Source organism: Pollachius pollachius (assembly GCF_949987615.1).
Source record: "Pollachius pollachius genome assembly, chromosome: 5".
Lineage (NCBI taxonomy): Eukaryota > Metazoa > Chordata > Actinopteri > Gadiformes > Gadidae > Pollachius > Pollachius pollachius.
In genome coordinates this window covers 15,156,425-15,172,203 of record NC_136938.1, presented here as the reverse complement: position 1 = coordinate 15,172,203, position 15,779 = coordinate 15,156,425, and the positions used below count along the sequence as shown (strand labels likewise).

Genomic DNA, 15,779 nt, shown 5'->3' with positions numbered 1-15,779 from the left:
CGCAATTTCAGTTAATATGTAGTCAATAGGGATTTCAATAATTTTTATCAATGAAATCACATCCTATAACTGATATATTCTGATACAAATTGCTCGCGATGCATACCCAGCGAGCCGAGCTACGCTGGTTTTAGGTCACCCAGTTGCACATCCAGCTACAACGGACGGAACACTGCAATTTCATTTTTGGAATTTTGAAAGTCTCCCGCCTACTAACTGGGATCGGCTCAATCTTACGCATTGCGGCTCTAATTGTGCAGTCCTGCACTCGATGGTAGTTGTGTGCTTCACAAGCCTATATTTACAGTACAATTTGACAATTCTTACACCAGCTTTAAGAGCCCCCTACCTCCTAAATCCCCCAACCCAATTAAGCATAAGCCTAACCCATACTCATTATCGCATAGCGTCTAAAAGGGGAAGCAAACCATAGAAAAAACAGTATCACCCATAAATCCCTCTGCTCAAATATGTGAGCATAGGTTGAAGGCATGTGCAACAAAGAAATACAATACAATAAGCCCGTGTGCTGGAGAAGTGCCCAGTGTGGTCCTATATAAGCGTAGAAAGGCTTTCTGGGGAGATTGGGATGCAAGCCCAGACCTGTTGGAACGTCGGTGCAGATGCAGACAGACACCTGGCAGCCGCAGAACACAGCTAGCAGAGCATCAAGGAATGACAGCATTTCTCTCTATCGTGTAATGTCAATACACGCAATAATAACACGTGATCCGCTGTCTAAATTTATTCAATCTGTTGCTGTGTCTGAGTGAGTGTTTGCATGCGGGTGGCACCGTTTTGGAATATTGTTATTGCATATATTTGTGTGTGTGTGTGGTTGAGACTTGGCTTAGCATCCCTGAACTCTGTGTGGGATTGCCCTGGGGAGTCTACAGCAATCACTCAGTATGGAGCATCCTGACCCACTTCTGATTGCTGGAGAGCAACTGTTTAAGGTGTTAAGTTCACAAGGTGCTTGTGTGGGGCTGAACCCTGGATCAGCCCATGTAGCCTGATTGGTGATTAAAAGGTCCCCAGTCAGAGGAGAGCTGGCCCCATTACTACTGTCAGTGTGTGGTGTTATGGAGTCGTCCTTTTGTGCAACACATGACGCAGCTAGTGTGTGTGTGTTGGTGATTTGGCTTTTTGGTTCTTAGCAGAAAAATATGCTTCAAGGTTTGAAATGAATGTATGTATTTTCTGTATTGTCTGTTGTTTGGCTGCAGAGTCTTTGAGTGTGTGCATGTTTGTATATGCTGCAGAGGAGAAAATAGAACTGCATGTCTTGCATCAGCCTTCACAACATATCTTATGAAGCTGACATCCATTGTTTCAATGCCCTGCCTCATCTCCATGGCTCAGCAGTACTGTTGAAACCACAGCTCTCTTGTTCTGCAACACCACAGCAGGCAGCCATCAGACACAGCTACCATGTGTTGTACGGCCGAGACCAAAGCTTGCATCTTCAATTAATGCCATGGAGATGGACATCTAAACTGTGCCTTCAGGCACAGTTTCTCATATTGAGAGCTGCACACACACTCTTACTTGGACAGTATTGTCTCTGTCCCTCCAGCTTGCTGGTGTGTATGTGCCCAGCTATAGGGTCAAAATGCAGGTGGACTTTGTTTGGAGCCATTTATCACAGCATCGGCGCTGTTTTGCAGTAAATACATTTCAGACTGAATGGTCTTATTACTCATGCCAGGCGGTCGGACCGTCCAGATGTTCCAGAGGTCTGTGGCACGTTTCCATTAGAGAGAGAGAGAGACACACACTCTGTCCTATCCTATCCTCTTCATAACTTATCTCTATCTGCGCTTATCCTGCTTGGTCTGAATAAAAACAGATTTATCACCAGTTCTAACCCTCTCATCAATTCTTTCAATTTCATGCTTACAGACCCTACACAGCAACTAGACGTGGACGCATCAGTTTATTAATAATGTGTTGGACAGGATGCTAAAGATGATGCACCAAATGGTTTGATCAGATTTTAAAAAAAATGGCAACGAGTCTGATGAACCGTGCATGTACAATTGCTCAAGGCAAAAATCACATCGCGGTCAAACACACCCTCGCAAAAAAGCTCCCTTTACCGATTCCCCCATTCAGGTCGTAATCATGGAGTATTGAAATGTGATGCAACCAAAAGATGAGAATAGGTTCTGAGGTTCTGCTAAAAGCGTTGCTTTGCCCAATTTAATTAGGAATACCTATTCTATTGAATAAATTGTGATCCCAAGCTCGCAAGTTAACATATTGACAAAGGCCTGTGTGTGTGTGGCCTGATTACTTACCGTTCCTTTACCATCCCATGACGAGGCAAATGGCGACCTGCTTTGTTGTGTGACTTCATCATCCCTTGTAGCAGCCTGTGTTTGTTCACACAGGCTTCCTGCTATCTTCCATGAACAGCCTAATTAATGCATAGCAAGAGATTGTGAATAGTGGATTGTGAGATGCTTTCTAGAATAAATCTATTGATGGGTCATATTTGGAAGTAAAGGGCTTCATGTCGCTTGTGTATTCAACCACACTAATGAGGCATCATTTCAGCTGTACTTAGGACTTCACTTACTCTGCCTGATAACAATAAAGCACGTAGAAATTTAGTGGTATGGGATATTTAAGAGGCCTTAGTATTCCACCCGTCTACCTTAATTCCAGCAAAATTTTCTCTCACTCACTCATCCCCTCGTTCACCCCAACTTTCCAGATGATGTGCTTCCCTTCTCGGTTTGTGTACAGCGTGCCGGATCCTGTGTCTCTTCCTCCTTCGCTCTCCCCCATCATTAACCTCTCCCCAGCCTTTCTATTTTACCCCAGATGCCTGCAGCCTCTGCACTGCTGCAACAGGGCTGTCGATTGCATCTGTGGATGCTCCCGCAGCCTCTTCCCAAATAGACACCGACCGCCTGCACACACCCCACTCCGCTAAAACAACAGAGACGCCTCAGTAGGAAAGCGCTGTGCGACGGAAGGTATGGGTGGACATGCAATAAAAGACACTCTGAGAGGAAGTCGAGAGATAATAAGGATAATTTCAAGCCTGATTTGGAAACAAAGTAATTGTGATTACATGGTTTTTACTTTGTGCTTTACCTCGCTTTGCTAGCATGACTATCTCGGGAGTGGTATTGGAATGCTGGTAAAAAATGGAGAACGAAAGAGAGCTGGCCCCTAAAAGTCCAGGCAATAAGGGAGGGAGGGAGGGAAGATAGGAATGTGAAAACCAGGACCAGAGCATAAAGGCTGTAAAGATGATGGGTAGAGTAGAGGGATGGCCTGGAAAATGCTGGTGATGGAAGTGTGTGAGAGGGGAATGTGGATGTTGTGTGTGGGGAGGTTGAAGGGTTACTTCTATCTCTCTGCCTCTTATCTGTCCGTCCATCATCAGCCAGGCCCGGTCTGTGTTGTATGGTGCCTTTTATCTGGATGCCCCATTTGAGCTGAAAGAAGGTGGAGGAAGACCCCAACCTTTTGACCTCTCCACCATTCCTTTGAAGATTTGAGGCCAGGCGAGCCTACTGGGATTTTGATTGACGGCTTCTATTATAGCTCTGTGTCTTACACTCCTTATATCACAGAATCCTCTTCCTCAGCTGCTCTTTGCTCTTTTATGCACCTAGCACACACAACCATGAATGGTTATGCACACACGCATGGATGCCTGGTTATGCCCACACAGACAAACACACTGTGGTGACGACAACACCTAACGGCTTGGGCCAAGGCTGGCATCCATTCTACCACTAACCCCACACACATCTCGCCCCCCACCCTTGTCTCGCTGAGGTTTCTCAAGGGAAAAACCTCTGTAGAAGGTTGGCCTAAAATATGAGAAAGGGCTATGTTTACATAAAAGGGGATACCTAAATATGATTTAAGACCCTAATGCAATCAATTTTGCTTCCCTTACAACCAAGTTATCTGTAATGAAACGTGCACTCTTGCTCTTTTATTTAGTTTAACATCAAGCATTTTTTTTTATAAGGTATATGTATTTGTGTTTATCATAGGCCTATCAGCTAAGAAGTGGAGTTATGTAGCCTATGGGGGGATCCATCAGAGCATGTTAACACCTACACAGACATGGATTAAAACTCACAAATAAACTGATTAATTTCCTGATGGGAGAACTAACTTAAAGGCACGAAACTGAAACACCCTGTTTTTCAAATTCATACTGGCTCCTACAGTTTTCCCCTTAAGGGCATAGCAACCTACAGAGATATATGCAAAACTTTAATTATGTGTTGAAATCCAAGTAGAATATTTCCTGTTATCCCAATTAAAACTCTTTCTATCTACAGGACACGGTCATAATTGTAATTTCTTGGTTAGTTTAACGCTCTATGCTATGTGTGTCTGTGTACAATAGGGGATCATTGGTCATCTACTGGCTGCCCACAGGTATTGACTTTGTTAGTCTTTATGGAGGAGAAGGGTTTTTAGATGTCTGCAGTCTACAGTCTTGGTATAGATTGCCAGCAACCATTTTTGCATTTCTACTGCCTCTAAAACACACCCTAGAGACTTGAGGGGATGAATTCGTAATCTCAACAGTGACTGTAAACAAGTGCACATTATATGATACTGTGTTACAGATGTTCAAGGTAGAATGAGATGTCTTTGTGCATTTGGAGATAAAGAGAAAGTGCAATTTGTGCTTACTAAGCATGAAGGAGATTTATTAAAATGGCATATTGAATGATGAAAGCAAAGGACCTGGCAAAACATCCATTTGACTAACATTTTTTTTGTTTTTGCCTCTCGTGGTTGTCAACTTGATGTCACCATGGCAACTGGCAATGTGTGTCAGTGTGTCAGTGTCCCAGCCTCCTTTCCAGCAGTCTGCCTGCTTGTGTGTCCCTCTGCTCTGTCACCTCTACTTCCTGTACCGGGATAGCCAGCCAGAAGCTGTCTCTTCACCATTTTAGTAACCCATTCTCTCTTTTTGAATCACAATAATGAGACATTGCTGTGTGCCATCTGTCTGATTGAATATTTCTTAAATTGATCAACTCCTGACCGAAACGTTCTTGATTATATTCCCAAATGGCTTTCAATCTACCTGTAGCCTTCAGAGAAGGATGCCATAAACAGCTCCTTAATGACCTGTCTGTATTCACTGCCTTTTTCTTTGGAGACTTTCATATAGTTTTACTATATGGAAATAGTTGTGATATCTCAATTTGGATTCTAATATCTCTCTGTGGGCCTGAACATTTGCACTGTGTGTCCTGGGCGCAGCGTCTATTCGTCACCTGGAGGTGTTTAGTGCAGATGTGTAAAGTAGTGTTCAAGCCAGTGTGGCGAGCTATCGGAGATGTCAACCTCCCTGCCACGGGAGGTTGGATTCCTGAGCGGGATCCACCTGAAGCTGCTCACATCAAGCAGTTCTTCAGGGAGCGTTGACTTGAGTCATTACGAAAAGGAAAAGGACAGCATCTGGCTAGGTGGTGTAGCTCTGTGTTTTCCAGGTTACGTAGCTCTAAGTTTGTGCTTCTGCTGCTTCAGCAGTAGTTAATGGGTTTTTCCTTGATCTCCGAACTAGCTACAAGGTTCAGTGCACCTTGATAAAAAAATATCGATCATCTTCTCTACCAGAGGACACTATGATAAAATAAGTACGGCAGTCTAAAGCCTGGCGCTGCTTTCGCCCTATCCATCCATTTTGTTTTTTGTATAATCCGCAAAAAAAGTCTCCACATTGATGAGGCTGCGTGCTCCTTCGACTTTCTCAATAAACTCCCGATTTCAGAACTACTAGGGAATGGGATCTTTTGTTTATCCATGAAAATCCTGCCGAAATTATCCCTACCACTGGGCGTATGAATAAATCGTTTTAGTTTAATTAATTTAGTAGAGTCTGTTTATTTGTATGGTGTTGAATTGGATGTGTGACACTTGCAGCAGTGGCAATAAGTATCGTTTCGGTGTTTGACCCAAACATTGTGAAGATCTTTCATGCTACATGCTAGTGAAATACCTCAAACATAAACAAAAAATAGCACCTCGTTGTGGTTTTATTGGATTTGTCTTTATACCTTATGACTATTGATCAGTTTTGAGGTCTATGGATGAATGAAATACTCACAAAAAGGACATGCTGCATAGTATTGTGCTTTCCATCTTTGTATTTATCCCAACCTAAAAAAGTTTAACTAAATTCTTTGTTGTGTGTGCAAACATTATCAAATATCGAATTTTTTCAACCTTTATTCATTGCAATACCATACCATTGTGAATGAAACTTTTATTAAACTGAGCGGCTCCTCTAGAATAACTTTTTTATGGCATTTTTTGAATGGAGTAAACCTACTGAAGCCAACCCCCCACCCAGTTGTGCCTATAAAGAATTTATGAGGCCCGGGTTGTCATGCAATATTTACAGCCACTTTAGAAATTTTGCTCAGATTGCCCCAACACACTGGACTGTACAGTGAAGTGGGCTGCACCCAGACGGCAGGATCACTATCTAGGCAACTATGTATCCTTAAATGTCTTCATTAATAGAAAAGTATTTACACTTTGGGAACAAATGAATAGTGATCATTGTTTCACATTTCACTTCCCAATGGTTCTCTAAGTCGATCTCAATACAATTATACACGGCAGTACCCTCTTTGCGTAAATGTGTTCTTTTTTCTCCAATTAGCACATGAACTACCTTCATTTATTTTTTGCAGCTGGCCTATTTAATTTCCACATTTTACTCACCAAAAACAAGTCCACATTAAATATTGGGGGCTCATAAGATAAAACGACTCAGTCCATGCTTTGATATTCACAAATCCAACAATATCGGTTTCCATTTGAAAAAATAATAATAAAATGATAAAATGTTTTTTATCGTAAACCAGTAAACCAATCTTTTCAGTGCACCGCATAGCATTCCATTCATTCTATCACATAATCCCACTCCTGTCCTAGAGTAAAATAATGGAAAAGAAGGGTGTCCTTTGTAGGGGCAAAGTCAGTGGTTTGTTCACCAGGTCCATGGTGGGATGTAAGAAGGGCTCCTCCTGAGTCATTAGCATTGCTCTCACATTTTTTCCATTAATTAGATGGTGTTCCAAAAGATGTTCTATACAATACCATTTTGTATTTTGTGAATGGCGTCTAATTCAGCAGAATCTACTGGGAAATCCGTAAAGCCGCGTGCCTATTACATTAAGCTGCTCATTTTCATTCTATGGCAATGTTTAATTAAGAGTGGTAGAAGTATGGCTGCCCATACACACACACGGCACGCACACTGCATGCATGCATCTACCTCAGTGTGTGTGTGTGTGTACTCAACAATTTCCTATGAAGGAAACTGGATGCGCTTGTTCACGCTATCATGCTTATCTCCCGCGATTGATGGACACATTCATTCATTACTCTTCATATGATTACACGCGTTACTACAAACGCCCTGCAGAACACATTTTCAGGAAGATGCCCTTTCCTATTTATTATTATCGCACTCAGGCAACCTTTCATTTCCCTAAAGTTTTGCATTGTCTTAAATTAATTGATAAGATCTGTTTTGATATGAATTATCTGTCAGCCTTTAATCTTCTTATTTGTTGGTATATTTTGCACTTCAATAACTGTAGCAAGATGATGAAATCATCAAGTGCTGCTAATTGGGTATTTTTGCATTTATAGAAATGGAAAAGCAAGCACATGTTTAAAAGACGAAAATGGGTAGGTTACTGTTTCTGACCAGACGCTCCCAGATGTAATAGCCCTTGGCTTGGGTGCGATGTATTGGGCCTTTGTGTATTGGGCTTTTGTGTTCCAGCGACTTGGAGATTATTGCAATCTTGCATCCCACACTCCCATCAATGGTAATGGCTGCAGGGACCGCCAGTGCGTTGTCTCGCCTACGATGGATTACGCTGGCAGGGGGCTAGAAAATGAAGTGCCCGGCCGCTCGATTAAATGGAGAATTGTGATTAATTGCAGTCGATTGTGTTAGCACCTATGCTTAGCATTTCAAATAAAATGGCCCATCTTGCACCCCTTTTGAATGGGTTGACAGACCAAAGCGAAAGTTTGAGGCTTGCACACGCACACACACATGCTAATCTTCAAACACAGTGAAATAATAATCACTGGGCGGTGCAGATCGGGGCATAGCTTTTCTGCCAGCAGAACGTACTGTAGAGCACGTCTCTTGTAGAGTTGCAGGCTGAGCCCTAAAGCGCAGAAGCTGCATGTTTTCAGTATCCTTTCTCTTCTAGCTAATTTCCAGCGTAGTCCTCGAAGATTTATGAGCACCGTTACTCTTTGTCCATTGGCCTCACCTTGTGTGTTGGTTTCAGATCAATGGCTTTAAACGCACCAAATAATTTTTCATCCAGATGAAAGTTATTCTGTAGTAACGATAAACAGCCTGTAGATTCCTTCCTTTTCTTAATTAGTGCTGCATGCTTTTCTGAGAAAGAAAATTAGCCTCCAGCTTCACGGGTAAGCGGTTTCTGCTGAGGGAGGATCTGCTTGTTTTGAAAAAACTGTATAGGGAGCAGTTTTGTTGTTGGCCTTTTCTACAATCTGAAAGATGCCACCCAAGCGTAAGACTCCTTAATGTCATAACATGCAACCGCTTCCTAAGAAGCAGATTTCTTTTGAAGGTTAATGAGGAAGTATGAATTGATCGGTATTGTTTCTATACTTGAAGGCCTGTGTGCTATAACCCGTTTCCTCCCATGCTCCCACCCAGGCATGCCCCGGTTCACAAGCCAGCCCGCGCCGGCTGCCGTGCGCCCGGGCGACAGCCAGGTGCTGCCTTGCGACATCAACCCAGACCTGGCACCCTTCACACGCTGGGAAAAGGACCGGCAGTCCCTGGAGCTGGGTTCGCGGCTGGTCCAGCTGCCCAGTGGCGCCCTGCTGATCAGCAACGCCTCGGAGAATGACGCGGGGCAGTACCGCTGCCTGGTGGAAAACGTGGGCCAGACCAAGGCCAGCGAGGAGGCTCAGCTGCAGCTCACGCCAGGTAAGCACAGTGTCCGGGGGGCCTTGGCAAACTCCCAAACGGCTCCCATTAGGCCTCCTACTACTCCTACTAGTGAAAAAAGTTAGTCTTTAGCCCTGAAGTTCAAGGCACATTTGAACAATGATCTGGTCTCAGCAGATACCTTGACTCTGTTGGTTGTTGTGTCATATTTGGAAGCTCAATCTATATATTTTCCCCAAAAAGATTTCACCTGAAGTAACCATTTAAAGGGTTATTTTTCAAAATGTTCTCTCGGGGGGGCATGCCCCCGGACAACCCCTAGTGTTGCTAGGTTACCAAGCACCACTGCTACAAAAAAATGTAGGGGAACACTGCACTATTAACATTACAAAAAAAAACAGTGGCATGTAGCGTTCAAGTAATATATAAAAATAAAAACTCCAAGTCAAGTATCATAGCAAAATACAGTTTCTGGCATTTTGTTAATCCATTGATTTCGGTTTGAAGACTCATTGCTTGTTGACCGGAAACAGAAAGGGGGGCTGGTTGTAGTCTTTTCACTCCGTTCTAGCCCTACTGTTAAGATGGAGAATGGAGCAAAAAGACTACAACCAGCCCCCCTTTCCGTTTCTGGTCAACGAGCAATGAGTCTTCCAACCAAAATCAATGGATTTACAAAATGCCAAATAAAACAAGACAAACTGTATTTCGCTACCGTACTTGTTTTGGAACATCAACGAACACCACTAACCACTTGGTGATTTGAACATTTATGAAAACTAACGTTTAGGGTTGTTTTTAAGGACAGCCAGCCATTGTGAAGCAGGCAGGGGTGATTCGAAATTAGCCAAATACTCGAGACAGGACCAATAGTCAACATTTCAGTGTCAACCTCCTTTGGTTTGAAAAGCTTGATGGAACCGTTTGCATATAGGTTTTTGCGAATGTATTACTAATCCCTAATCATCCGCCTCAAATGCAAAGTACTTCCAGACACGACTCTTACTATTTTTTATTTCGACGAGTTGAGCCAGAGCTGTCGCACTCGTTGCCATCTTACGTGTTCCTTTGGCATTTAACGTCAGACAACAACACTTGTAGGTGTATATGCTGCCCACGTCACGTCCGGAGGAATTGCATCCACGGTACCTAAGATACTTTAGAAAAACGAGTACCATCACGTTTTGGAACCGAAGTATCGGTTCTCGTGACATCCCTATGTGAGACATAAAAACCAGGACATTTTGGCAAAGCTTTTATTTAATGTGTTAAAGTGTGTTCCAATGTCCTTGATGTATTTGAATATTTTTATGATTTGATATCAATGACTGGGCAGTATATCCTATAAGATCCATAGGGTTCCAAACACTTTGCTACCATTGTTATTTAGTACAGTTCGAGGTTCTCCCCTTTCCATTAATGCCTCTGCGTCATCCTGCTCTCATCTCTAAATATAGTGTGTTGATGGCTGGTAGGTTGTCCTGTATCCCACAATGCATTAGAAATCCATAAACCCCCGCCCATTCAGTTCCATAGGCACACAACATATCCTCCGCCTCGCTCATTTACTCTGACCAGTAACACAAGGAGAATGCATCTATCGTGACCTTCGACAATTTACCCAGGTTGAGTCAGAAAAAGGGAATGCTTCCAGGGGGGGTTGTCAATGGGCCTGCTGTAACCTAGCGTCTGCAACTCAAAGTCAGGCTGAATTCGATGCTCAGCCCCTCCCCCCGAACCAGAGCTAAACAGACTCAAGATTTATTTACTGAGTAGTTAAGGACTGACTGCTAGTGCAGGAAAGATATTAGAGGTTGTAAATCAGGCCGCCGGAATTGTTGTAAATCAGGCACTGGTGAGAATAGCAGAGAAATGCAGAGAAACGCTGAACAGAGGGCGAGGAATGTAATGACTTTCTGTTAAACGCCAGTCCCATAATAGATTAAAATCCAGCTTTGACATGCGCTAACTTAAGATCCAGTCATACTACCAACACCACATACATGAAGGATTTGTGTTTCTTACCCAGGGTGTGGTGGTGCTGAGACCGAAGACACGGCCGTGACCTGTAGGGCAACAGTGGACATAATCTATGCAGTTAGTTACTGTTGAATCTGAGGGGGGCAGTGCTGTAGGAGGGTGGATTTTTAAGGCCCTTTGAAGCCTACTCAAAGGGTTAATACCAATGCTCCAGTCGTAAACACACACGCACATGTACACAGAGAGAGTCCTTTGATTTTCCAAGATGGATGACGCCCGATAGAACAGAAAACCTGGATGCTCTGCCTCACAACCCCCTGTGCTGCCCCTATGCTGACCCTCTGACACTCCTATATGGACCCTCTTCCTCCACAGAGACGACGGAGGAAAGGAAGCCCGAGTTCCTGGTGCTGCCAACCGCCATGACCAAGGTGGTGGACACAGGTGTGTTACTGCTGCCCTGCGCTGCCACCGGCTTCCCTACACCCTCCGTCCGTTGGATGCTGAACGACAAAGTTCTGGATGAGAGGTGAGATGACACCCATCACCAAGTGCCATGCTGTTTGGTGCTGCCATTTAAGAAAGACATACCATAAGCTACATCGACAACATATTGTGTTTTGTTGTTTTTCACTATGGTTTGGCGTGTATCGGAATCGATCAGCCTTGTGGCTCTGTGAGAACCGCCTCAGCCTTTTGGCGCTATGAGAGCCGCCTCCTGTGGTTCCCCCTCATTCACCGTCTCTCTGGAGGAGCAGTAGAGACAGTGATGTGCCGAGGCTTTGTTTCTAGCAACTGTGGCCTCCGGCACAAACACACATGTTCGGGAACCTCTTCCCCCGAGGTGTTGGTGCCACCGCTAGGCCAAGAAACCAGGGAAGTGCCAACAGTGGCCTTCAACAAATGAAATGCAGGGACAAGGTGTCACATCCCCATGTGCTTTCACTCCTCTGGCTCTCATTAGCTCAGACCCAGCAGCCACACTGAATTCCCCAAGAGGCGATGACCGTAGAAAGACCCCTTCAACCAATTAGGGATCTTGGTTTACTTACACCACATGAGCAATTCTCGAGCAATAACTCCTAGAACGGAGGCAATCTACAGAAAAAATCGAGCTTGATTTGGGCCCCAATTATCCAGTTAGAGGACGACATGCTTTAAATTCTGTCCGTTAAAGAACCAGATATGAGATTTTCATATGGGAAACCACCAAGTCTTTATTATATTGATAGTCACTTATGTATGTCGAGTAGCAATGTCAAAGTTTTAATACAACATGTAAATGACATAATGAGTGAACAGTCCTAGCTAATAAGGTCATTAAACATTGCACTTGCTTATGATTAAAAAGCGCTGGTAAGTATCTGACTTCCCCATCGCGTTCTTTCCTTTGGGATCCTCTTTGTGTAATTAGCTGGGCTGTTCTCCACCAACAGGGAGCTCTTTGCCTTATTGCAGTGGACTGGTCATGTCTATAGCTTCTGGAACATGCAAGGTGTCTGTAAATACGTGACCAAATGAAGATCCTTTAGGTCGGATACTTGCATGGACCATGTTTGGAGAAGCTGGTGGGATGTTGTATTGTCTCTTTGGCTCCGTCTGTCGTGCATCGAATATGGTGGTTAGATGAAAAATATGTAAAAGTATGAGGACTTGTCTTTAAAGACAATTGAATTGGTCTTAAAAAAGAGTGACTCAAATTAAGGCGGAGAAGATGACATGAGAAGGAGGTTTACGGACACGAATCAGTGCCTATTGAGTGGGATTCTAACGAGCCGGACGTTTATACTCACATTAGCACTGCCGCTACAAATGCCTCTCTCCTGTATTTATGCGTCTTTCTTCACAAACTAAGGTCTTTCCTTAAAGCAAGCCTTTAAAGACCGTAACAGCGTAGGTGATAAGACCTATGTAACCGTGTCTCCTGGGTTCACAAAATTATCTTTTACCTATTTCATTTGTCATTGAACTTTGCTAAAGCTTATTTAGCCTAACAACATTTTTCATGAACTCACCCTGCCACAAACAATAGTCAACTTTGGTCTATGTGATAAGTAATGTTTGTATAACACCATTTTAAAGAACAGCGTTGGGTAATGCTGTTATTTTTTCATTAACGGGGTAATCAGGGATCGCACCCCTGGCTCCCAAACTGCTAGTCAGGATCCCGGGTGGGTTAACAACGAGATAAGCAATTATGATTGGCTAAGGCAGAGTCATGTTTCATGGTAGCCAATCGGAGCCAGTGTTTTTACACACAAACAGACACACACGCACGAAAAGTTGGCATTTTCTGTGTGATTCGGAAGATGTTCCACAGCCTTTGCAACCAAGCTAATTAAAATTCAGTTGGAAGTATATCAGGGCCTTGAATGGGCAGTTCAACCATTTAACACATTAAGGCCAAGTGAAAACTGCTCAGAAAAATCCTAAATGCTTTGACATATAGCCACTTTTTTTTTTTTTTTTACAATAATGCAAATAGTTACTTTCCCTGCTGACTAGTCACTTTTATTATAGAGTAATTCAGTTACTTTTGGAACTAGTAGTGAGTAACTATAACTAATTACCTTTTTAAAGTAACGTTCCAAACAATCGTGATAAGACATTGTTAAAGTAATGATATGTTGATTCAGTTGTTTGTCTCCTTACTGACGAGTCTCATGATTCCAAAATAATAAAGTGCTATATTGCTATTGTTTACATTTGTGGCGAGAGCACGCTAATGCTAATTACTGTAAAACACTAATTTTCGCAAATTATATTGGTATTGATTGGTATACATAGAATACATTGTAGTCATGGTTATTATTTCTTAGAATAATGTTTTTGATTAATTCTTTAGTACCCTAGCTCACTACCTCTGGCTACTTTTGGACATTATGGAGAGTGTACCAGATCAAATAAATAAGGGTCATTCTTATGGTAGATGACTAGAGAATACTATCAGCCACGTTTTTTTTTAAACGCCTATCCAAATTCCAGACGGAAGGATTACTGAGATGCTTTCTTTGTACGTCTTGTGGCATACAAATGCTGAAATCCCACCCAAAGTTTTTCATTCCTAAAGAGGTGGAGGAGATTTTTGTGCACAGAAAACACACCGAAAACACACTGAAGGCCATTGCCAGTACTATTTCTTGACAATGGCCGCTGTGCTGTGTTCCAATATCCATACTTCCATGAGAACACTTCAACGTAGTACATTATCCGCGCTCACTAAGTGTGCTGATTTTCAGATGTCAGTGTTGTTCCAAATCGAATACTCCGTTGTTTACTAACTGAAAATTATGACCGAAACTGATGCCGCGACTCCTCCCCCGCAATAAACATCCCTCTTTGAACGGTGAACTCTCTTTATTTATAAAAAGCTATAAAAACTACAAAATGACTCCATTAATGAGACAACGTTGGCTCAGCCTGGCTCCGCCTCTTCAGCTACGTAGCTAAGATGGCTGTCTTTGAGTACGAAGAGTGTGCATCGATCCACACTTTGACCGTTTTGAGTACACCATCCGGGTACCTTCAGTACACTTCTTTTCGCCCCGATCTTAATTGGAACGCCAACGAACTCAAACTAAGTATAGTGAGTACGGATAGTATGGATATTGGAACACAGCACTGGTCTCTTGTTAAGAGTGATCAAATGTGTGTTGTTGAAGAATTACTGTATTTAATCAATGGTCAGGGATTAAATATGTTTGGTTCGGTAGAAAGGAATATGCTGTCTAGTGGCCCTTTCTGATGTTTATTCAAAGCATACTGCAGACGTAGCTCCCTCACAAACCCCCTAGTGCAGTGGTTCTCAAACTTTTTCTTTCATTCCCCACTTTGATCCAGGGGGGCATTTTCGAGCCCCACCTTTTCCTCATCGCTCTATTGCCCCTTTTCCACCGACAGTACCAGATCAACTCGCCTCGACTCTGCCCACCTTTTTTTGTGTTTCCATTATGGTACCTGGTACTTTTTTAGACTCACCTCCGTCGAGGTTCCAAAAGAGCTGATCCGGTACTTCTGTGTGACGTAAACAGGCTGCTGGTCACTGCCACTGATTGGCCAGAGAGTGACGCCACTGGACGAGCACAATGTCAGAGCCTGACGCCTGACACCAGGTGTTGGCGAAAATGGAATCTCCGTCTGAAATCGCAGTCCCTCTCCGCGTTATAGCAGTGTTTATCATACCGTCACAAGATGGGCAACTTACCACAGAAACGATATGTAAGATTTCTTCTTCTGAAGAAAAGAGGGTTTATAGTTTATAGCAGTGTTTATATCATTTCATGACAAGATGAGCAACTTGTCACAGAATATATACACATATTATAAGCGACCCACAACGTAAGACATCACATTCACGATAATGAACCACGCGGAGAGGGGGTGCGATTTCAGCCGGGGATTCCATTTAAGCACAACACCGGCATCTTTAAATTCTAGCATCAGCATTCAGTCAACAATAGTGATTTATTATTGAACACCGCAGAATCAGAGCGCAAGAACACGCCGTGGACCGTGACAGAGGTGGAGTCGCTCCTGTGTGTAGATCTGTCTGTTTGTGTCTCGTGGATAAGCATGCGCAGTTTCGCGTATGCGCGCTATGCGACCCGCCCACGTTGAGGAGGTACTATTCTAGATGGAAACACGACGTGCCTGAAACCAAACCAAGTCATGCCACGCTAAGTCGTGGCGAGTTGAGCTTGTACTGTCGGTGGAAAAGAGGCATAAGATAGTGGTAGGTCAATCAAATTAACAAATAACATCAGTTCAAAAATGGAGAAAATAATATCTAAATCAATAACAAATAACATCAGTTCAAAAATAGAGAAAATAAAAGCACAATAGT

The 15,779-nt window shown here is 43.1% G+C and overlaps 1 protein-coding gene across 3 annotated transcripts in view; it reads left to right on the top strand.

The window, feature by feature from the left end:
- The window catches only part of neo1a (neogenin 1a), a 148,353-nt gene that overhangs the window by 69,622 nt on the left and 62,952 nt on the right, over positions 1–15,779 (top strand). For all 3 annotated transcript variants that reach the window (XM_079736418.1, XM_079736417.1, XM_079736416.1), the window contains exons 3-4: positions 8,720–8,995; positions 11,312–11,465. In XM_079736418.1, the coding sequence (XP_079592544.1) occupies positions 8,720–8,995; positions 11,312–11,465 (430 nt within the window). The remainder of the gene's footprint in view (positions 1–8,719; positions 8,996–11,311; positions 11,466–15,779) is intronic.